Raw genomic sequence first — 23,489 nt, 5'->3', positions numbered from 1 at the left:
TTACATCTGAGTGTTGCAGCAAATATCCTAATAAAAAAAAGAGAGAGAGCAACATTCAGGAGAAAATGCCAGTGGTGATACTGAGTGAACACACTGTGGTGAACATACTAGTATGACATCCATCTGCTGCTTTTTCTTGAGAATGTGAATGACCGCGTCATGGACCGTGACAAACAACTTAGTCTTCGGGATCAACTCGGAGAAGAAGCCTGCAGTTTCCAGCTGCTCCACGACACAGGCTGCACGACAACGGGAGACCACAAGATTAGAGACATAAATATTGATGCTCGGCTGACATGTCAGACAAAGAACAATGTGGCCGAGGCCTTGATGCGTTGATTATCCAGAGCTTCGGTGCCTTGACTCTGCATTAAGGACATTAACGTTGTCTCTATTTTGTCTGGTGTGACACTCACCTTGGCAGCCTGCGAGATAAACGTCCACGTCAACCTCCCCAAAGTCCCTGAAAATCTGGGAGAAAATCATAGATATTACTTTGTTGTTGTCTTTTGTCCTTAAAAAGAGAAAATAATAAACAATATGGAATTATTATCTTGTTATTCATATTATTGCTTCAATTGTTTAAAATTATATCTTAAATTATATTCCTTTACACTTATTGTTAGTGTATAGATAGTTTTCTTACACCCCTCTTTTAAAGTGAAAAACAAAACACTTAAAGGTCTAGTGTTACAACATTAAATAGGTGAAGGCTTTTTTTAATTTGAAAATAAAATGAGTAGTATTTTTTCTTTAGCCTAGAATGAGCCTTTTAAATTTATATCAAAAGCCGGGGATCAGCTCTACGAAAGTAGCCATTTTAACCACCATATTTCTTTTACTGTACAGTAGCCCACAATGGACAAACTATACATCGTTTTGAGTTTTGATGCTTTCTCCAACACACTAGGAAGGGAAGGGTGAGGTGAAGGAAATGAAACACTGGCTGATTTGTGAATTCAGTCTGCCGTAGAAACATAAACAGTAAAGCAAGGCCCTTTCCTAAACTACTAGCCTTAATCTTCTAAGGCTATGGAAACAGTATTTTTAATAGTATATTAACTGGACCTTTAAATATAATTTGAATCATGACCTAACATTTTTCTCTCTTCGCAATTATCGCAATAATGGAAATTCACCACAATCAACTTATTGTGGGTGCTTTTTCCTCGCAATGTGTGATAAAATGACATATGGTCCCGTCTCGGTCTGTAGTCACATCAGGTGATAACATACAAACATACATTTTTGAACGTGTTCACAGTCACTGTGTCCACAAAGCTGGTTGTTGATATGTCCAGGACAATGCTGTGTGTGCGCACTGTGCCGCTCCATCTCTTCTCCTCGTCGCCATGGTGCGAAACCTGCTCGATGCTGTCATAGATCTGGAAACCAGCTTCTGAGTCTGAATCCATCATGGTTGTGTCATGTTGGTAAGCCCAGTTAATGTTTCCTTTACTGAAGCCATACGCAGAGGATTCTGTCATGGATATGGCCGCACTGTTGACTGGACCATTCAGTCCTTCAGAGGCCTTTCCTTCATTTTTCTTCAAGTAGTGTGCACCACTGGTCAAGTGTCTGGCTGCTTTTTTCTATCGAAAGTTGAAAAAAACAAACATAGAAACACCCATTACACACACATCAACTTTTAAATTTTGTGTATTTATTTATGTCGCGCTTTTCTAGTCTTGATGACCGCTCAACGGTCTTTACACTACAGTTTTGTCATTCATCCATTCATCAACACATTCATATGCAGCACATTTTTTTTCTTTCATACCCATTCACACAGCTCCGGCACATTATGTCAGGAGCAACGTGGAGTGAAGTGTCTTGCCCATGGACACATTGGCACATGGGCAAGACAAACGAATCCAATTGGGCAAGACAAATCCAATTCCATACGCAATTGGATTTGTGTCACAATTTTCAAATGACACTATTGATTTAATCATTCAAAAATATTGCATTAATCATTCAAAAATATTGTATTTTATTCTTTTAAAATACACTTAATACACGGTTATTTGCACTGTGGTTTTTTGTTTGTGGGCGGGCCTTAGGAAGCTGTCTGCTGACTGGCTAGTGAGTTTTGGAGTGACAGCTCAATAGACCGGAAGTCGTCACAGGTTTGGAGTCACTGTCGATCTGGAACTCGTTCTCCCTTGACATCCAACAAAATAATTGTAAATATCTAATGTTTATAATCTGACAAACGTCAGATATTTACAATTACCTCCGACCTATTTAGCTGTCGCTTCAAAACTCATTAGCCAATCAGCAGGCAGATTCCTAAGGCCTGCCCACAAACCAAAATCCACATGGGCAATGACAGTGTGACCTGGAGGGGCGTGATTGGGAGGAATGGCCCGCCCTGATCTGAACCAGAGTGATGTTTTGTTATTGGACTTCTGTGCTAGTCACAGTTTGTCTATAACGAACATCATGTTCAAGCATAAGGGTGTCCATCAGTGCAAGTGGCACCAGGACACCCTAGGCCTGAGGTCAATGATCCACTTTGTGGTTGTGTCTTCTGGCCTCCGACCGCATGTCTTGGACACTCGGGTGAAGAGAGGGGCTGAGCTGTCAACCGATCACCACCTGGTTGTGAGTTGGATCCACTGACAGGGGAGGAAGCTGGACTGACTTGGCAGACCCAAGCGTGTTGTGAGGGTCTGCTGGGAACGCCTGGCGGAATCACCTGTCAGGGAGGTCTTCAACAAAAGCTGGAGATATTGAGTCAGAGTGGACCGTGTTCTCCACTTCCATTGTGGAAGCGGCAGTTCGAAGCTGCGGCCGTTAGGTCTCCGGTGCCTGTCGCGGCAGCAATCCCCGACCCAGTGGTGGACACCGGAAGTAAGGGATGCTGTCAAGCTGAAGAAGGAGTCCTATCGAGCCTGGTTGGTTCGAGGGACTCCTGAGGCAGCTGACAGGTACCGACAGACCAAGCGGATGGTGGCCCGAGCAGTCGCAGAAGCAAAAACTCTGGTCTGGGAAAAGTTCGGGGAGGCCATGGAGGAGGACTACTGGTCGGCCTCAAAGAAATTCTGGCAAACAGTCTGGCGCCTCAGGAGGGAGAAGCAGTACTCCGCCAACACTGTTTACAGTGGAGGTGGGGAGCTGTTGACCTCGACTGGGGCCATTGTCGGGCGGTGGAAGGAATACTTCGAGGATCTCCTCAATCCCACTGATACGCCTTCCCTAGGGGAAGCAGAGGCTGGGGACTCAGAGGTAGACTCATCCATTACCCAAGCCGAAGTCACTGAAGTAGTTAGGAAGCTGCCCAGTGGCAAGGCACTTGCGTGGCAGTTGGGGACAGTGCCTCTCGACTGGCAGACTGGGGTGGTGGTCCCTCTTTTTAAAAAGGGGGATCGGAGGGTGTGTTCCAACTATCGGGGGATCACACTCCTCAGCCTCCCGGGGAAAGTCTATTCCAGGGTACTGGAGAGGAGAGTTCAGCCGATAGTCGAACCTCGGGTTCAAGAGGAACAATGCGGTTTTCGTCCTGGCTGTGGAACACTGGACCAGCTCTATACCCTTCGCAGGGTGCTCGAGGGTTCATGGGAGTTTGCTCAACCAGTCCACATGTGTTTTGTGGACTTGGAGAAGGCTTTCGACCGTGTCCCTCGTGGCATTCTGTGGGGGGTGCGCCGGGAGTATGGGGTCGGGGGCCCTTTGTTAAGGGCCGTGCGGTCCCTGTACGACCGGAGTACGAGCTTGGTTCACATAGCCGGAAGTAAGTCAGACTTGTTCCCAGTGCATGTTGGACTCCGGCAGGGCTGCCCTCTGTCACCGGTTCTGTTCATTATTTTTATGGACAGAATTTATAGGCGCAGCCAGCGGCCGGAGGGGGTCCGGTTCGGGAGCAACTGGATTTCATCTCTGCTCTTTGCAGATGATGTGGTCTTGATGGCTCCTATGAACCAGGAACTCCAGAATTAGCTGGGGCAGTTTGCAGCCAAGTGCGAAGCAGCTGGGATGAGAATCAGCACCTCTAAGTCCGAGGCCATGGTTCTCGACTGGAAAAAAGTGGCTTGCCTCCTCCGGGTCAGTGTAGAGATCCTGCCTCAGGTGGAGGAGTTTAAGTATCTTGAGGTTTGTTCATGAGTGAGGGAAGGATGGAGCGTGAGATTGACAGGCAGATCAGGACAGCGGCCTCAGTAATGCGGTCGTTGTATCGGTCTGTTGTGGTGAAGAAGGAGCTGAGCTGAAAGGCAAAGCTCTCGATTTACCAGTCAATCTACGTTCCTACCCTCACCTATGGTCATGGAATTTGGGTTATGACCGAAAGAACAAGATCCCGGATACAAGCGGCTGAAATGAGTTTTCTCCTCAGGGTGGCGGCGCGCTCCCTTAGAGATAGGGTGAGGAGCTCGGAGTAGAGCCGCTGCTCCTCCACATCAAAAGGAGCCAGCTGAGGTGGCTCGGGCATCTGTATGCCCCCTGGATGCCTCCCTCTGGAGGTGTTCCCGGCATGTCCCACCAGGAGGAGACCCAGAGGAAGACCCAGGACACGCTGGAGTGACTACGTCGCTCGGCTGGCCTGGGAACGCATTGGGGTCCCCCTGGAAGAGCTGGAGGTGTCCTGCGAGAGGGAGGTCTGGGCGTCCCTTCTCAGACTGCTGCCCCCACGACCCGGCCCCGGATAAGCGGTAGAAGATGGATGGATGGATGGATGGATTAATTCCATATTTTTTTTGCTTCTTAAAAAGTGTTATATTGACACAAATGTAATTCCATAGAATCAAACCCACAACCTTCCAGTTGAAAGAAGACTTGCTCTACCACTGGATACACCGTCACCCAATAATAATTAACAAACTTTTGTGGCCTCCGTCTGTCTTGACATGAAACAAATCGCTTCCAGACACGAGATGTAGACACCACCACTATACCCAGGAATGCTTTGTTTGAACTTTGATTGCTACGATTTGGCCAAATGTAAAAGCCATTCCTTTATTCATTTAAATGGGATCGTGTGAACGCGTATGAAAGATCTGTGACAGAAAAAGAGCATTTACCATAAAAGTTATGGAACTGGTTTTAAACCTGTAAATGTGTGACAACACTTGTTTGTTTTTACCTCTGCGTTCCCTTTCTTTTTCTCTTTCTCCTGTTTGCGCTTCAGCTCCCCCTTTCGCTTCTTCTTTGCCGTCAGCAGCTTCCCAATATCAATTCCACTCTGCTCATAAAGCCATAGCGTGGCATTGAAGAGATAAAAAGAGAAGGTGAGATGAGTAAGAGAGATGATGAAAAGCAATTAGAGGGTGGTGTGGATGCCAAACAAGGACTGTACGTGTAATAATATATAACCCACACACACACATTAATGAAGGCTAACCTTCTCTTGCAGGGCCTCCAAGTACATCTCAGCATTTGTATAGTAGATAGTCGTAGATGAACGGAAGATTTTGATTCCTGGAATCTCGTTAGCCTGCAGGGAGACATTATAGGGTTGAAGAGTTCAGAAAAACACATGTGCTTCTGCTCTTGTTGGCACTTCCCACCTCTCTCCCCCTGGTGTTGTTTATCTAAATGGAGTTTTCCTACAACTCTCCCCACAGTCTTCTTCTAAGCGGGTCAGTTCAGTTCAGCCAATTTTTTAGGACGAAAAGATGAACGAAGATCAGTATTACTGCAGTTTGATCCTCCACAGACTCAGGGCAACTACGTATGTGCTCACAAATTATTCATGTTTAATGGCAGTCCACTGAGTGTTTGTTGACCTCTTTCAATCTGGACCAAACCTGGCATCCCGAGAGTCATGCCACAATATGTTTACAGTAAAAAAAAAAAAAGGATTGTAATATTAAAATGCTTCCTACTGAGGGGGTGGTCAGTTGAAAACGGTTGTCATGGAGATTTGTAGAAAATTTGCTGGAAATACATAACATTCTCAATGTAAAACAAAACAAAAATATGGTGGTACCATTTTACAAGAAGACTGATCTAAGTGGTTTATAATTATGTATTAAAACTAATAGGATGACATGTTGTGACACATGAGATCAAAAGGGCAACATATATTTAGACTTGCCAAATAGTGAGAACACACATATGTAAGCAGGTACTAAGCATGTGACCACAAAAGGTCCAAAGTCAAAGTTTAGTTAATCAAATTTAACAAATGTTTACTTTGAACTGTAAACACATACATAACCTAGAGCTGTCCATGCCTATATTATTTAGTCATAATAATTATCAGTGTTCCACATTTTCACCCCACTGATCCACAGTGATTTGTAACACTTGCTCATTTACATGGTATTGAACCAAAATAATGTGGTATATCTCATATCATGGTTTGTAACAGAAGGACATACACAGTAAGTCACATACAAGGTGTTTAGTGTATGTATGTATATATATATATATATATACATATATGTGGTTTTTGTGTGATGACCAACTCGTTTATTGAAGGCTATTATTAGAGATGGCACAATAGCTCTTTTTTGAGTGTCTGATATTGATATCACATGATGATGATATCAGTGTGATAACAGTCATTTTAGGCTTTTTTTTAAAACTGTGAAGCTGTTAACAACACATTTGTGCCCTATTTCAAAGATAGAATTCTCAAACTGTATTCTCAAACGAATATTCTTCTTCTTCTTCCAATAAAGAAGAAATAAATAGCCCACAAGCATGTATTAGATATATAGGATTTTAAGGGATTTTATATTTTTATCCATATAATATTTGATCCAGTGATTTCTTTCGACCGGCATCAAACTGATACTGATTGCCAGTATCGTATCCACTCATCCCTATAGTTATGGTAATATTACCATTCTGATTAGTGTTGCTGTTACCACTCAATATAAATAATTTTTAATCACTGTATACATTGCAACTTCATTCAGGTAGAGTTTCCTCTTAAGTTGAATGCATAATTTACAAATATAATGTATTATTATTCCAGAAAGCCTCCTTTTTGCCATTCTTAAATAGCAGTCACTTTCATTGTAAAGTGGTACCAAGTCTTATCATTGAAGATAAAATAATGATAATACATTTTCATAAGTATGCAATCAACTGATTTTTTTCCCCCCATTACTCCAGAATGAGCCTCTTACCTCCCTGTAGCTCTTGGTGTCTAGATACAACTCAGTGCCTGACACGAGGCCTAAGACAGAGTAACGGGGTCTGAAATCAGGAATGAAAAATTACATCATTAGAGCACAGACTGTGCTGCAGCTGCAGGAAAAAAAGATGAATATAAATATTTTATAATAAGTGCTGTGCAGTTACCTTTGTGTTCTGAAGATGACGGTGAGCATGGAGAAGCCAATGGAGATGGCCAAACCCAAGTCTAAGTTGAACAGGATGGTGCACAGAAATGTTACCAGCCACACCAGCTAGAGGGCAGTGTAAACACAATGAGTCAATGGTGCAGGGTCAGCACATAGACTGTATACAAAAGTGGGTTTAGTGTTCTAGTTTGCCGGTCAGCAGCCACCAGAGGGCGACTTCCTTAGTTGCAAAAAATAATTTGGTTTGAATGGAATTCTATGGGAAAATTGACTTCTAATTTGCACTTGATTTATAAAGTCAGTTAACATTTTCCTGAGGTGTTATTTTTCATAACTAACATGGTGTCACTTTAATAAATGATGTTCCTGTTTGGAGGAAAACAAATCATGACATATGTCTATGAGTCATGATGTGATGACATGTACACAGTTGTGAACTGAGCAAGCTGAGAGCGTGAAATCGTACCAGATCAACCTTGTTGGTCCTCCACAGTATGGGCACATCCGTGAACTGTTTGAACATTCCCTTCAAATTCACAAAGACTATCGTAGATAAAACAGCCTGATGAAGACACACACACACACAAGCACAGATTTAATTGCGTACACCCACAGCCTTTTTTGGTTATTAAATTTTATGCCAGGATAGATAATGATCATTAGCAAGAAACAGCACAGGGAGGAGAGTGTTACCTTGGGGAGGTCTTCAAAGAGAGCACCTATTTTCAAAACTGTGATCAGCACAATGATGGATGAAATCACTCCTGCAACCTACAACAAAGCCCACACACAGGTACACACACTCTTACTGCACAATAAATGGTCTCTAGCTGAATATACAGCAGAAATTAGAGGTAATGTGCTGTGAATGCACATCTGTGTAGGTGTGTTTACTTGTGTCTTGCCCCCTGTGCTCTCTTGGACGAGGCTGCGGGACAATGAGCAGGTCACAGAGTAGCATTGAAAAAAGCTGCCCACGGTGTTACTGAGACCCAGAGCCACCAGCTCCTGGATGAAGAAGAGAAACACAGTGACAGGTGAATCAGAGTTTTTGTGGAGTGTTATTCCACTTGCCTATTCCCATGCTAGTGTTTGGCGGACGTACAGCCCAAATGCTGATTAAGCTTATCAGCTCCACTTGACTCGCTTTTGCTGTGTTTGGGATGGTAAAGCCCTGGGTCAGGCTTGCATTTCGCGTTAGAACAGTACCCTTACATGGTAGGCAGGATGTGGGTTGTTCCGCACCATTTTACTCTTACGGAAGGGTGCCAAAAAATGAAACAGTTGGGGCTGGTTATTTTGGTACTATTCCTAATGGAAATGCAAAAAAAACTATGTCCCACACTGTACCAAACTCAACCATTCCACTAAATGAAAACACGGCTTTTGTGTCAGTATAGCATTGTTTAATCTTGCATGTCCACCAAGAGACATTCCTGTTGCTGGACAGATGAAGTGGATTAAACAACTTCTGAAAAAAAACTAGTCATTCAGCAATTTGATTGTTGGAGGAGGTCGATACCTGGAGAGCCTGTCGCTATACTGCACCCTGGTGTGAGTCTAGGCCATATGGAACATTTACTCTTGGTAGGGTGACTGGGGGCAGGCAGCTGTATGTCTTGGAGATGGCATCAAACATGGCAAAGTTGCCAAGTATAACTCCGAGCAGAAGTGTATCAGTCAGGAGCAGAGATGAGACGAGCAACCTTGCAGGGCACTCTGTGGGGCTTACTGATCTTGTTACTTTTTCTGACAGCTTGACCAGAATCATGCCTCCACGGATGGCTGTGGCCACCTCTGAGTGACCCACATCTATAGACCAGGTGCATTCTCTATCATGGACGTCTGAGTAATTACCAAAACACTGCAGCCTATGACCTACTTTTGTCTCCCCCTATCCCTGTCCACTGTCTCTTACACAAGCACACACATACAAAAGAAACAGTGTTGTCTACTGATGTCTTTTTACAAAGCTATTTTGTTAAATTATCAGTCTTTTTATCCAGGAAACTTGGAGCTGCATGATGAAGGAAACAGCAACTGTGATTGGCAAATGCAAACCTGTAGTCAGGCAGTCGTTTTGTTTAAGGGAGCACTTGATTTGCTTTGCTTTCTGCTGGCAGACAAAAATCGCGACAGATTGAAATGAACGATTGTTAAGTCGCCTCGATCAGTCGTGGTGCAAACATCACACTGTGTGCAGCACAGGAACGTTGTCACAGACACTGTCATACTGAGAGACATAGACAGAGTTGTGTGGAGCTGATAGGCTTGTTTGAACACATTTGACTGAACTGATGATTTGAATGAAGCATTTATGTGCAAATGACTGAATAACAGGTTTGAGGAACAGAATAGATATCATTTCACTGTACAACTGTGATGCTAGGTCAGTAATAGAGTGACTCTTTCAACTAGAAAGTTTTGGGTTCTATTTTAGGCTACACTAGTCTACCTTGGGCAATATGAAAGCAGCTCTTCCTCAATAAAAAACCAGCCACCTACAGTTAAGCATTAACACAAGTACAGTTAGAAGTAATAAACATGATACACATAGGCCTGAAAAACCTCGTCCCTCTCTTCGGTCCTCGACCTCCTCGCGTTTGACACAGTCAACCACCAAATCCTCCTCTGCACTCTGGCCAAACTTGGCGTTACTGGCTCTGCCCTAACCTGGTTCACATCATAACTGACAGAACACACCTTTCAGGTCATGTGGAATGGCTCCTTGTCCAAACCCTGCTCCCTGGATACTGGTGTCACTCAAGGCTCAGTACTAGGACCGCTTCTGTTTTCACTATACACCAGATCACTAGGCTCTGCAATCACATTACATGGTTTCTCTTACCACTGTTATGCTGATGACACCCAGCTGTTCCTCTCCTTCCCCCCATCCTCCAACACCCATGTTGCCACGCGCATCTCGGAATGTCTGGCACACATTTCCACTTGGACAACTGCTCATCATCTCAAGCTCAACCTTAGTAAAACTGAACTTCTCTTCATCCCGGGAAAAAACTGCCCTCACATGGACCTGTTGGTCACTGTTGAAGACTTCACTGTATCGCCATCATCGACTGCAAAGAATATGGGTGTAATCCTCGACGACGGACTTTCCTGCACCCCCAACATCATCGCGGTAGCCCGATCCTACAGATTTGCCCTCTACAACATCCGAAGGATCCGGCCCCTCCTCACAAAGGAAGCAACGCAACTCCTGGTTCAATCCCTGGTCATCTCCCGCCTCGACTACTGCAACTCGCTATTGGCTGGACTCCCTGCCTCTGCGACTAAACCGTTGCAACGTATCCAGAACGCTGCAGTGCGCCTCGTTTTCAATCTACCTAAATTATCCCATGTGACCCCCCTCCTCCGTGACCTCCACTGGCTTCCTGTTGCGGCCCGCATTAGATTTAAGACCATGGTGCTGGCCTTCAAAGCCATCAACCGAACTGCACCAGTCTACCTCCAAACACTGATCAGACCACACACCCCAGCTAGAGCACTTCGCTCTACTACATCAGCCGGCCGTCTGGTACCGCCATCCCTGAGAGCAAACAAAGGCCGCTCAACGAAGTCCCGACTCTTTTCTGCTCTGGCACCTCAGTGGTGGAACAAACATCCGACCAACGTCAGGACAGCAGATTCGCTCGCCATCTTTCGCAAAAGACTCAAGACTCACTTGTTCAGACTTCACCTCGACCCTACATAGCACTAACCTAAAGTACTAATAGGTTGCTACCTTCAGCACTTGTATCATAGCACTTATGGAAAGTTCCTTTCTTGTGACAAATGTACTTATTGTAAGTCGCTTTGGACAAAAACGTCTGCCAAATGCCCTAAATGTAAATGTAAAAACAGAAGACCTCATATGCCTCATAGGACATACTCCGCTATTACTGTCAAGGTCTTTGTCTCTGGAGTCTGTTCCCTCAGTGTTGATTATTATTTGTGTTTTATGGTCAGTTCAACACATTAGTGAGACTCCCAGAGTAATGGCAAGGATTTTATAAGAGACACTTGATTGCATAACACTTGGACATGAATGATTTAGCAGACGAGCTCTTAGACATGCAGCGCTCCCTAACCGTTTCTCTCTGACACAAAATGATCCCAGTCACCAGCATTTGCCTGTGTGTGTGTGTGTACTGCTGCAGGTGCAGATCATAAACAAAAACAAAAAAATGTTGAGTGTATCTAATTCTAGAGGTTCATTAATAATGTTTTCCTGTGAAGTGAAGGCAGAGCCTGCTGTGCATGCAAAGGGAGAAACAGATTGTGGCTGCGGTGTCAGCGTGACATAAAGATGCTAAAGATAACTAGAGGAGACTGCATCAGAGAAAACATTTGGATGTGTTTCGCGATTTCTTCAGTATTGTGAGGTTGTCGGTTTGAATCCCTGTTTGACTGGGAACGTCCAGTTGGGTTTAGGTTAACTGGAGACTCCAAATGGGCCATAGGTGTGACAAAGGGTGAATGGTTGTTTGACGGCCCTGTGATGAGCTGCTGATTGGCACCAGCGCCTCCTATGACCCGCTAGAAACCCCCCCCCCCCCACCCACACACACATAACACACACCCAGAATTACCCCAAACAGGAGCGTGTGCCTGCAGAGCTTCCTGAAAGCTGTTCTCTTTCAGCATTTCTTTCGGTATCTCTGTGTTTCAGAGAATCCAACACATGGTCTGTTTCCAACGGCTCGACTCAACTCACCTCGACTCACCTCAGCAAGGCACGCTGAGTAGATACTTTTTTTTGTAGTGGAAAACCAATCTAAACCGCGCCATGCCAGGGCGAGCTTGGACCATAGCTGGAAAAGGGGCTAAAGTGAGACCTCTAGCGTTTATAAAAGATGGGATACGTTTGGGACGAAGAAATCAAAAAAAAAAAATAATGTTAATTTTAATCAAATTCAATATTTTACACTCAACTGTCCAGATTTGTACTTGGATCAGCAAATAAAGTTACTGGATAGCCATCTACACTCGTTTTCACTGCCCAGAAAGAAACATGAAGATGGAAAAAAGGATCAATCAGTGAAGTGACTCATGGTCACACTGTCAAATACCTGACCAGTGTTTGGTTATTTCCTGTAAGCAGTGAGTCACATTGCAAGAGCAACACTCAAGTGTAACACTCACAGTTGTTTGTGTGAAACGGCTCCATTCAGACCTGATACGAACACCAGGTCTGGATCCAATCACATGTGGACATCACATGTACAACATGTCATTAGAGTGCATCCTGGATGTGTACATGTGATGGGGTCTTGGCCTCCCGCATCCATTCAAATACACACTGTGCCAAACATAACAGAAGAAACAAGGAACAACCCGGCAGGGTTTGGTCACAGCTGGGTTTCCCACGTCAGCTGAGGAGACCTGAGGGATCTGTGCTTGGTTCAATCTCCATGTGATCGGCTCACTCACTCAGGACAGGTGTTAGTATGAGGTGTGAAAGGGTCTCAGGTCTCATTGTTGGTGGCTTACCTGGTTGCTGTCCACCGTGTAGCCATGTTTGAGAGCAAATGTTTTGCCAAGGGAAATAGTGATGGCATAGCCCACAATAGCCAGGGCGAAGGCGTCACCGATCACCTCTAAGAACCAACTGGCCTGCGGAACTTGGGGAGTGTTGAGCCTGGAACAAGAGGACAACAATAAAAAAAAGTGTTAGGTACAGTTTGGTTTCCTCCCACAGTCAAAGGTTAATTAGACACTGTAAATTGACCATAGGTGTGAATGATAGAGTGAATGGATGTGTCTCCAGGGTGTGACCCGTCTTTAGCTCTGTGTCAGCTCGGGATTAGACCCTCATGTGGAGGATAAAGTGGTATAAAATGAAATATTATTATTATTATTCATTTATTACATTTATATAGCACTATTCTATATACCCAAAGCCCGTACAGATGACCCATTATTCATTCATACACACTGGTGGTGGTAAGCTAAGCTAACTCTGTAGCCACAGCTGCTCTGGAGCAGACTGACGGAAGTGTGGCTGCCAATGTGCACCAAACGTCCCCTCTGACTTCCACCATGATCATTCATACACATACTTATATAGAGACAATGAACCATTCAACCCTCACTCTCACACATATGATTTATTCACTCATTTATGAATGAATGAATGAATAAACCTGGTACGCCTCTGAGATCTAGATGCTGGACTGGAACAAGTTACCAACAGAACTGAAATCAGCACGGGATAAGAATATTATACAATTCAGGCTTATTCTCTTAAGCACTTGAAATTTGTATATTTCATTGCACTGTACATTGCTAATAACTTTAAAATGATATTCTATGCTCTATTTTAGTCTCTTTTTTTTCTCTTTCTATTTTTCTCTAATCTGTTTCATTATTGTTATAATTGGGGTTTTGTTATAATAAACTTCTGGGGTGCCCCTGAGCAAGGCACCAATTCCCCAATTTCTTTGGCTTGTATGTGTGTGTTCATAACTAGGATGGGTTAAATGCAGAGGACAAATTCACTATCCCTTATTGGTTTGTGCAAAAAAACAAAAAACTTTTATTCTAACTAATATTCCATATTTACAGGGCCGGCCCAAGCCTTTATGTGGCCCTAAGCTGAATTTGATTTGCGGCCTCGCTCTCGCCACCTCGGAGTAGCAGGTGCAAACCAATGTCACTTTTTTAATTTTTTTTTACTTAGAGGGCAGTAAAATCACAAAAATGTCCTCGTATTCATTTTCACTGTCGTGTTTAAAGTGAAGCACTAAGTGTGGCAATACTACGGTGGCCTGGAATAACAATGGTGGCCAATTATAACAAAAGTGTTTCACGTTTTGTAATAATGGTTTGACTTTGGTTTTTAAAACTTGAACACACAATTAACTCCACATAAAACCATATGACTTAAGCTCAACACTATTTAGATAAACTACAGTATCTGAAGATATCTACGTTTCTTTATTAAAAGATTTTTCCACATAGATCACTCGTGAATTTGGCCTGGTTCTACCTCTGGTAGAATTTGGTGACTCTTGTTCCAGCTTTGGGGAAAACAAATGCTGCAGCTGGCAAAGACACAAAACCTTATCCATAATTTAGTAACGGGTACCAGAACAAAAGTGGCTGCAGTATAATTCCATGAATAACATGTACAATTAATTTATGATATTACAGTCACCCACAACTGTGATTTCACCTTACAAAGAATCCCTGCTCTCAGCTCAACTGTTTGTTAATGGACTGAAGTCGACTCACAGTTATTTGTTTAGGCGTCTAAACAGAAAACCCTGGTGGTTTCCTATCATATAAACAGTATGTCCACACACAGCTGCCTTACTCCTCCCACTTTTACTTTCTCTTTGTTTTCTCTTTCTCTTTGTGTTGTCCACACAGACACACAGTACTACTATGTTAGCTTACCCGCTGGGAATCATTCCAACCACATCTATGCTCTGTTTGGTGCTCAGTTCACAGAAGTGGATGATGATTGTCGCTGCTATGATCTGTGGGAAAAGTGGAAAAAAGTAAAGTGTGGCCAGTTTCAGTAGTGAATTCAAAGAAGGTCAACGCTCATAAGTCTTTCAGTCCAGTGGGGATTTCAATTGTCATGATGCCCCCTGCTGGACCGGTAATCTAACAACACAGGCACACTTACAACTATCAGTTCTATAGGGATGGGAATGGGCAGCTTCTTTTTGTAGCAGTCGTTGATTTCTTTGGCCACAATGAGAACAAAGAGAGACACCAGGCTGACGACCAGCTCCGGCATCTGGGTTTGAGGAAGCAGGCGACAAATGTCCACCAGAGTCTGTGAGGAGACGAGTGGAGGGGAGAGGTGAGAGGGATTGAACGCAGGGAGGTTCATTTATAAATGAAATTACTGGGAAGTTTCAAGCATTTTAGTTCCATAATTGTGTTTACACACTAACACCGAAAGATAAAAGAACGACTAATGATGATACAGTGCAGAATAATATACTGTTAAAGAAAGAAAAAAACAAAACTCTTCTTACAACTACTTATAGTCTGACAGATGGATGCAGGACTTGATTTATTATGCTACTTATTTAACTCTTAGAACTTTCCGTTACTATGTTTAAACATATAGGTTATATACAGAGGCTATAAGAATGTGCAATATAGAGTGTCTTATATCCTTTTTTCAGCACAAACTATATACAATCTGATGAAAAAATATATATATACTTTCACCAACTATATAAACTATATAACTATATAAAGTACTCGATGTTTAAAATCGGTTGATTTATGAACAAAAAAAAACATGTCTATTTAGTGACTTCTGCACAATGAATCATAACTTTGACCTATAAACACACACATGCACAAGGGATGTCCATATAAGGCGTTGTGTATTATTCCCATGGCAAACTACCATGGGAATTTGTGCTGCGTGAGCACTAAGGGCCTTAAAGTCTGACATTTTAAAATGAAAACATAATTTTGGTCATTTAATCTTTGTGGATACTGAATCTTAATTATCCTATCTTCGTGTATGCTACAGTATATTTCATCTTTGGTTTACAGGGTTTTACTCATTTTATCCTGTGTATCCTGTCATTCATTCATTCATTCAGTCAGGTTGAATCCTGGCCTTGTTTTCTAATAAGTGAGCTAGCGTTTACTCTACTCTCTGGACTTTTTATATTTTATTTTCTGTGGTGATCTGACTATGACCTTTGACTCTGTGGATGAATGAATTAATGAATGTGTGTGGGAAAGCGAGGACATTTCAGCTGGTCCTCACCCACATTCAACCCTAAACATGTCTTTTTCAGGGTTAAGACCTGGTTTTAGGGTTAGGGTTTGAATTAGATTTAGGGTTAGGGTAAAGTTTAGGTTGCTATACAAACGTGTGGGTGTATGCATGTGTGTTGCACATCAAAATGCAGAATTCAATTAAAATGCAGCCATAAAGAAAATGGCTGAGAGGCAGAAATACATCCGATAATATAAAATAGTCTTGTTAAATTCCTATATTATTTTCATTATAGTGTACAACATGATAATAGTATGGTAAGTAATATAATGATAGTGTTTTAGGTTGTATGTGTCTCTATGTAATGTTGTGTAAGTTCTCTGTCTTAGAAGAAGGAGCGTCTGTGTAGCCCGGACATAGAACCTTTGGCTGTGGGAATGCGCCCATACTACCTCCCCAGGGAATATACCTCCGTGATTGTTGTGGCTGTTTACATCCCTCCCTCAGCTGATGCAATGGCAGCAGTAGACAGTGTCCACTCTACTGTGTCCAGATTACAGACACAGCATCCCACTGCATTTATTACAATTACTGGGGATTTTAACCACACCAACCTGGACTCTGTTTTACCAACCTTCCACCAATATGTTGACTGCCCCACCAGAGACAATAAAACAATAGACCTTTTGTATGCTAATGCTAGGGATGCATACACAGCTACTGCCCTTCCCCCTCTTGGCATGTCTGATCACAACCTGGTCCAGCTGACTCCCAGGTATGTTCCTGTAGTGAAGAGGCTTCCTGTTGCCACCCGCTCAGTGAGAAGACATGGCTCTGCAGGACTGCTTTGAGTCTACAGATTGGGATGCGCTCTGCATGCCACATGGGGAGGACATCAACTCCATGACAGACTGCATCACAGAATATATCAGGTTCTGTGAACACACGGTTCTCCCTGCCCGAACTGTCCACTGCTACCCCAACAACAAACCTTGGATCACCAGGGATCTGAAGACCCTCCTCAACAAAAAGAAAGAGGCCTTCAGAAATGGGGACCGGGAGGAAATGAAGAAGGCACAACGTGACCTGAAGGAGATGCTGAGGCAGAGCAAAGACACCTACAGGAGGAAGCTGGAGTCCAAACTCCAGCAGAACGACATGAGGGAGGTGTGGTCCGGAATGAAGACCATCACCGGATTCAACATGAAGGAGAAACCGACAGAGGGCACCGTCGAGAGGGCTAACCAGCTGAACCTCTTCTTTAACAGGTTCAGCACACAGACTTCAACACAGCCCCCTGCTGCCTCCTCCACATTTCACACCTCCCTCCCTCCCCCCCTGCCTCTGCTCCTCCACCCTCTGCCCCCCCTGGAGAGCTGCTTGGACACAGTCTCACCTCCCCCCCTCCCCTCTTCCCCCCACCCCTCTCAGTGACAACCAACCAGGTCAGAAGACAGCTTGTGAGACTGCAGCAGAACAAGGCTGCGGGCCCGGACGGTCTCAGCCCCAGGCTACTGAGGGCTTGTGCCACCCAGCTGGCTGCGATCCTGCAGCACCTCTTCAACCTGAGCCTCCAACAGGGGATGGTCCCAGCACTGTGGAAGACATCGTGCCTGGTTCCTGTCCCCAAGACAAAGTCATCATCATGTGAACCCAAGGATTACCGTCCAGTGGCCTTGACGTCCCATGTGATGAAAGTGCTGGAGAGGCTGGTCTTGTCTCACCTCAGACCGCAGGTTAAGTCCTCACTGGACCCGCTTCAGTTTGCTTATCAGCCCAATCTGGGGGTGGATGACGCCATCACCTATCTGCTGCATCGAGCTCAGTCTCACCTGGATGGTGCTGGAGGCACTGTGAGAATCACTTTCTTTGATTTCTCCAGTGCTTTCAACACCATTCAGCCACTGTTACTGGGGGAGAAGTTCCGGAAGGTGGGGGTGGACATGCCCACCATCTCCTGGATCACTGATTACCTGACAGGCCACAGTTTGTCCGACTGGGTCGTGGTTTGTCTGATGTGGTGGTTAGTGATGTAGGAGCCCCACAAGGAACTGTGCTGTCCCCCTTCCTGTTCACCATATACACCTCAGACCTTCAGTATGACTCCGTGTCATGCCACCTGCAGAAGTTCTCAGATGACTCTGCGGTGGTAGGGTGTATAAAGGATGGACATGAGGGGGAGTACAGGACAGTGGTAGCTGACTTTGTGAAGTGGGCCAGTGAGAACCACCTGCTTCTGAATGTGACCAAGACCAAGGAGATGGTGGTGGACTTCAGGAGGAAGAAGACAGCTCCACAACCGCTGACGGTGCTGGGGGAGCACATAGAGATGGTGAAGGAATACAAATTCCTCGGTGTGAGGTTGAACAATAGAATGGACTGGAAGGCTATAACACCAGTGCTGTGTACAGGAAGGGGATGAGCAGGCTCTTCTTTCTGAGGAGGCTGCGATCCTTTGATGTATGCAGCAAGATGCTGGAGTTATTTTACCAGTCTGTTGTGGCCAGCGCACTGTTCTTTGCTGTGGTGTGCTGGGGGAGCAGCATGGGAGCCGGTGAAACCAGCAAAATCAACAAACTGATTAAGAAGGCCGGCTCCATCATTGGCTGCAAGCAGGACACCGTGGAAACGGTGGTGGAGAGGAGGATGCTGAACAAACTGCTATCCATCATGGATAACTCTGATCATCCTCTCCACCACATCCTCCAGGCTCAGGAGATCACATTCTCCAGGAGATTCAGACAGCTCCGCTGTCACAAGGACAGATTCAGGAAGTCATTCCTGCCATCAGCCATCCTGATTTACAACTCATCCCTGTAAAACTGACTCTGCTCCATTGCATAACAGCACAGTGTATAATTTATGTTAATATATCGGACAGACTACATTAGTCTATCCTTTATGTCATAGCACCTGCTCCTATGGGTCATTCATCCTTCACTTTTTGCACTATTTTCTTTACATACTTTTGTACACTCTGTTGAAAAAAAAGGAGGAGCTCAATGTTGAATTCTTTTCTTGTATTGTATTTTGCTGCTGTGCCACAACAATTTCCTCTTGGGGATGAATAAAGTATTTCTATTCTATTCTATTCTATAAAAATTATATTGCGATTTGGTGCTATACGAGTACATTTTTTTAGATTTTGACTCTTATCTCTATATTAATCACCATGTATTAGCTTGGTAATAACAATAAGAAAACATGTTTTGGATGAATTGGGAATTTTAATGGCCAAACATTTCCATGCGATGTTATTATTCTGATAGTAATTTACAGTAATAGTAATTACCAAACTGTCGCCAGATTATTGCCTTGAAAATAACACATTTCACTGTAATAATTATCCCCTTGTTAGCATCCTCTTTTCAGTGAGTTTCAGCAGATTTAAAGTCCCTAGAGATCTAAGACTTGCACTTAGTTTTAATCCTTGTGTTCTGTGTGTAATATGGATGCCTCCCTTCTTTTTACTCAGAACAAATCTACCTGTGGGTATAATAAAATGAATAACCTGTTACAATGTTACTGTGCTGTAAAGAGTTACCAAAATCATTTCTGCTATGTATGAAACCATAAGTTGTGTGATAGTAATGCGTGTCATACTCACATAGATGATGGAGAGAGGACCAGCGAATCGGGCCGGCGTGACTCCAAACAGATACTTGAGCTGTGACACACACACATGACACGCTGACCCTGTCGTGTATCCACGAATCAGAGGCTCGGACAAGTATGTGACCACGAAACCAATCCGTATCACACCCAAAAGTATCTTAGGAGAGGAAAGGGGGGTAAAAAACAACCTCAGAGGTTTTAGTAGAAAATTGTGAAATATGACGTGAGGTATATGAGGTACAAATATAAACATATACCTGTATGATTCCTGTCATGATTGTGAGGGAACATGCTATCTGTACTCTGGAGGCGTCCCGAGCATCGACATCCACAGAGCTGTTGGTGCCATTTAGGATAAAGTTACTGTCAGGTGCCAGCCTTTCTGTCACACTCCCGATCATGATGCTGATCACAGCAAACGTACCTGCAAACGTAAACACGCCATTAGTATGAAACTAGGCCACTTCCTTACAAGATCTAATTCTACCTAGGGCCCCATAAAGGCTTGGGCCGTCTCTGTTGACATCCCATCTTAGTTGGGAATGCTGAGTCAGGATATCCCAACTATTGCTTTCCTGTTTCCACAGTTTTTTGTTTTTGTTTTTAATCTTCTCCATTCTTCAGCTGATTTAAAATAATAATAATACATCGAAATGTTGGGCTAGTGAACATTTTTGAGCTGTGAGGAATTAGCGACCCAAAAAAAAGAAGATATTTTAATTTCCTCACCTATGGAGATGTGTCTGGAAGTACCAAAGATGAAGTAGACCAGCACGGGGTAGAAAGAAGTGTACAGGCCAAACACAGGCCGCAAGGAAGCCAGAAGAGCGTATGCCATGCCTGGAATACAGTAAAATACAAATAAAGAAAGTAAGTTGTGAAAAAGAATATTTGAGGCCCATCTGTGATTAGCAATAACGGAACAATCTCTATTATCCATTTTCTTAGGTATTTACTGAGAGCACATCCAAAAAAAGAAGACCTATAGCGACAAGTACAAGACATAAGTGAATCAATGTATAGGAATGATATATAAGTGTGATGCAGGAGTGGTTAAATAAGTCAGGCAGCTTGTTTGATGAAAATATATACTGGTTATACTGGATTCACAACTCTCTGCCGACCTGGAGTCCTCAGAATCAGGAGGCCACGTTAAGACTGTATAGTCTTGCAAGTTTTTATAAAGCGTTAGAGAATGGATAGGTGGATGTTTACGGTGGTGTTATAAATATATGTACTCCCCCGTAACTGTAGGGGGAGCTCAGTGGAGGAAAAAGGTGAACAGACTTGTGTAAAGTTCCACAAGTACAGGAGGCAGGAATCATTATTGATCCATAGTTCCAAGCGGGGTACACCTTGGACAGGTTGCCAGTCCGTCGCAGGGCTGACACACAGAGATGAACAACCATTCACCCTCACACCTACACTCCAATTAACCCAGAGAGAACCAAAGAATACATAGGGAGAAAAGAAGAAATTTGCTTGCACACGTGCATGCATACAAACCCTGTGGCAGATGCATGATGCCCACACTGCAGCCAGAGATCAGGTCTCCTACAGCGTTTTCTCTGATGGAGTATTTAGGCAGCCATTCAAGAACAGGCACCCAGCTCAGCATGGTGTTCTTCAGCCTGGGCACTGAACACCTGCAAACACACACCCACACACCCACATCACGGAGGAGTCTAATGAATGTACACATTTCACACAATTAATCCAGTGAAAGTTAAAATATGTCTTGAGAGAGAGAGAGAGAGGCTGTGCAAATTCTCCTGGGGAAAGATCATTGAATCATGTCATCATGTTAACCATGTTCAAACCACAAGTCACTGTTTTTTTCAAGCTGTATCCAAGAGCAAAACCCAATCTTTAATTATCTGACAGTATAAACAGAAGAACTGGTTCGTTTTTTTTAGACATGACTAAGTTTTCCTTTACCTTCACCACCTAACATCAGGTGACAGTTCTGAGGAAGGCAGAAGAAACATGCAAAAAGTGGTTGAAAGGTGAAGGAAAACTTCCGATTGTCTAAAAAACAAACCAAAAAAACTAAGTTCAATCAGAAAACATAATGAACTTTCACAATATAAACAGGAGTACCACCAGAGGAAGCTTGCGTACCAGTGATGGTACACATTCCACAGTTTGAGAACCATGGTGATAGAGAGAACAAAATGTTGTGCTCGGCTCTGTATAAGCTATGAATACAAACATGACAGGGAGAATGAATAATACCAAAGCCAATAGGAGAGAGATAGCTATTCTTGGGGTCGCTATTCTGGCAACACAACCCTAAGTCTACAATCAACACAAAATGCATGTCACTGTTGGTGGGTTGATTCACAGAGGGAGATGCATGTGCTCATGAGCTCACATACTACAGCTTTAATAGAGAAAACACAGGTCACATATACTGTATACCCTTAGGATGAACTTCAGAGTGAAAATAATTCCAGTGGTTCAACTTAAACATACAACGTACAACAAGATTTTATTTACTTTGTCAACAAAATAAGTTGTGACTTATTGAGAAATTGAACACCTGCTGCATTTTTTTTTCTTTTAATCAGCTGACCTTGTATAAGACCTCCTGATAACAGCAGCCTGTCGGTGTGCTTCTGTTCTTACAGAGTAATAATGAGCCTGATGTTAATGGGAGAAAGTGAAATTGTCAAAATGGTAACACTTCAGATTAGGGAACACATATTCACCATTAACTAGGTGCTTCCTAACATATATAAGTAGCATACTAGCCCTTTATTAGTAATCATTAAGCATGCATCAACACCTTATTCTACCTAAACTTATTCTACCTGTGCAAAATGAATTAAGATGGTTCCTATAAGGTGTTTATATGTGCTTAATATTTACTAATAAAGGGCTAGTATGCCACTTATGCATGTTGAATGTGTGTGTTCCCTAATCTAAAGTGTTAAAATAAATACACGTGGGCATTAAACTGTGATAAATAAAACTATGAACTTTGCTCCTTTCACTGTCATTAAATGATAAGGGGGAAAAGCATTAGTTGGCCTTTTTAATCCACACTGTGAGCTTCTGAGATGCTGAAACAGTTTAAAAGCAAACACAAAGCAGTAACGTCACATATAATCATTAACACATACAATAACTTTTGTCTCAGTTCATCCTGTCACACTTTTATTTTTTTGTTTTATTACCTCAGGGACTCCTTCACCCGTTCACCCAGGGGTGGTGGAGTGGACCAAGTCCCTTTTTGGGCCACTTCATCCAGACGCAGCTCATCCAGGACCTCCCTGTGCACAAAATAACCCCCAGACGGATAATCTCTCTCCTCCATGTCTCGGTTCTGGTTGTGCAAATCCAGCACACCTTTGTGAGAGCTTGTATCTGCTTGAGCTCCTCCTTTTTTTTTTTTTAAATCCTCCTGAGAAGACAGCGCACTTGCTCGCAGGTGTTTGCGCAAGGAAAGTCAAACACTGTGTCTGTTGGAGAGAAGAGACCTGACTGCTCTACTGGATTCTTTAAGCTGCTTTTTTTTGGTCTGTGGGAGTGACACCTTTCCTATCCTTATAAGACACAGACCACCACCCACATACACATGTACAAACACACACACATACACACACACGTGACTCAATTACCCTAATCTTAACTATCATAATTAAATGCCTGCTCCAACCTTTACTCCTAACGTGAACATTAAATACAAGTATTTTTAAAGACACATTCAGGGCCGTTTGTCTTTGTCCTACAGGACAGAGTTTGTGGGGGGGGGGGGGGTCCAACATGCAGCAAAGGACATGAGGACTGAATTGAAGCATGTTTGCCACAGCCTCAGTCTTTACTGTAAAAATAAGTCTCTCTGAAGCTGAAAGGAAAAGGCCTAAATGTCCTTGAAATGTGGGCAAATCACTTGTCCTCAAAACACACATCTGAGA

At 43.4% G+C, this 23,489-nt stretch overlaps 1 protein-coding gene across 1 annotated transcript; it reads right to left on the bottom strand.

Moving 5' to 3' along the window:
• On the bottom strand, nucleotides 1-22,888 carry slc26a6l2 (solute carrier family 26 member 6, like 2; the record flags this gene model as incomplete). The annotated part of the gene is made up of 19 exons (XM_083895022.1): nucleotides 1-27; nucleotides 109-239; nucleotides 417-471; nucleotides 1,245-1,592; nucleotides 5,096-5,182; nucleotides 5,342-5,434; nucleotides 7,080-7,149; nucleotides 7,255-7,361; nucleotides 7,723-7,818; nucleotides 7,950-8,027; nucleotides 8,151-8,264; nucleotides 12,747-12,894; nucleotides 14,655-14,737; nucleotides 14,890-15,042; nucleotides 19,562-19,726; nucleotides 19,827-19,993; nucleotides 20,299-20,409; nucleotides 21,076-21,215; nucleotides 22,749-22,888. 19 exons carry the CDS (start codon nucleotides 22,886-22,888, stop codon nucleotides 1-3), a joined length of 2,313 nt encoding a protein of 770 aa, XP_083751148.1.
• Between the last annotated feature and the right edge of the window lie 601 nt (nucleotides 22,889-23,489).

The sequence above is a fragment of the Microchirus variegatus genome (genome assembly GCF_963457635.1).
Source record: "Microchirus variegatus genome assembly, chromosome: 9".
NCBI lineage: Eukaryota > Metazoa > Chordata > Actinopteri > Pleuronectiformes > Soleidae > Microchirus > Microchirus variegatus.
The sequence above is the reverse complement of the archived record's forward strand: the minus strand, read 5'-3'. Positions and strand labels throughout refer to the sequence as shown.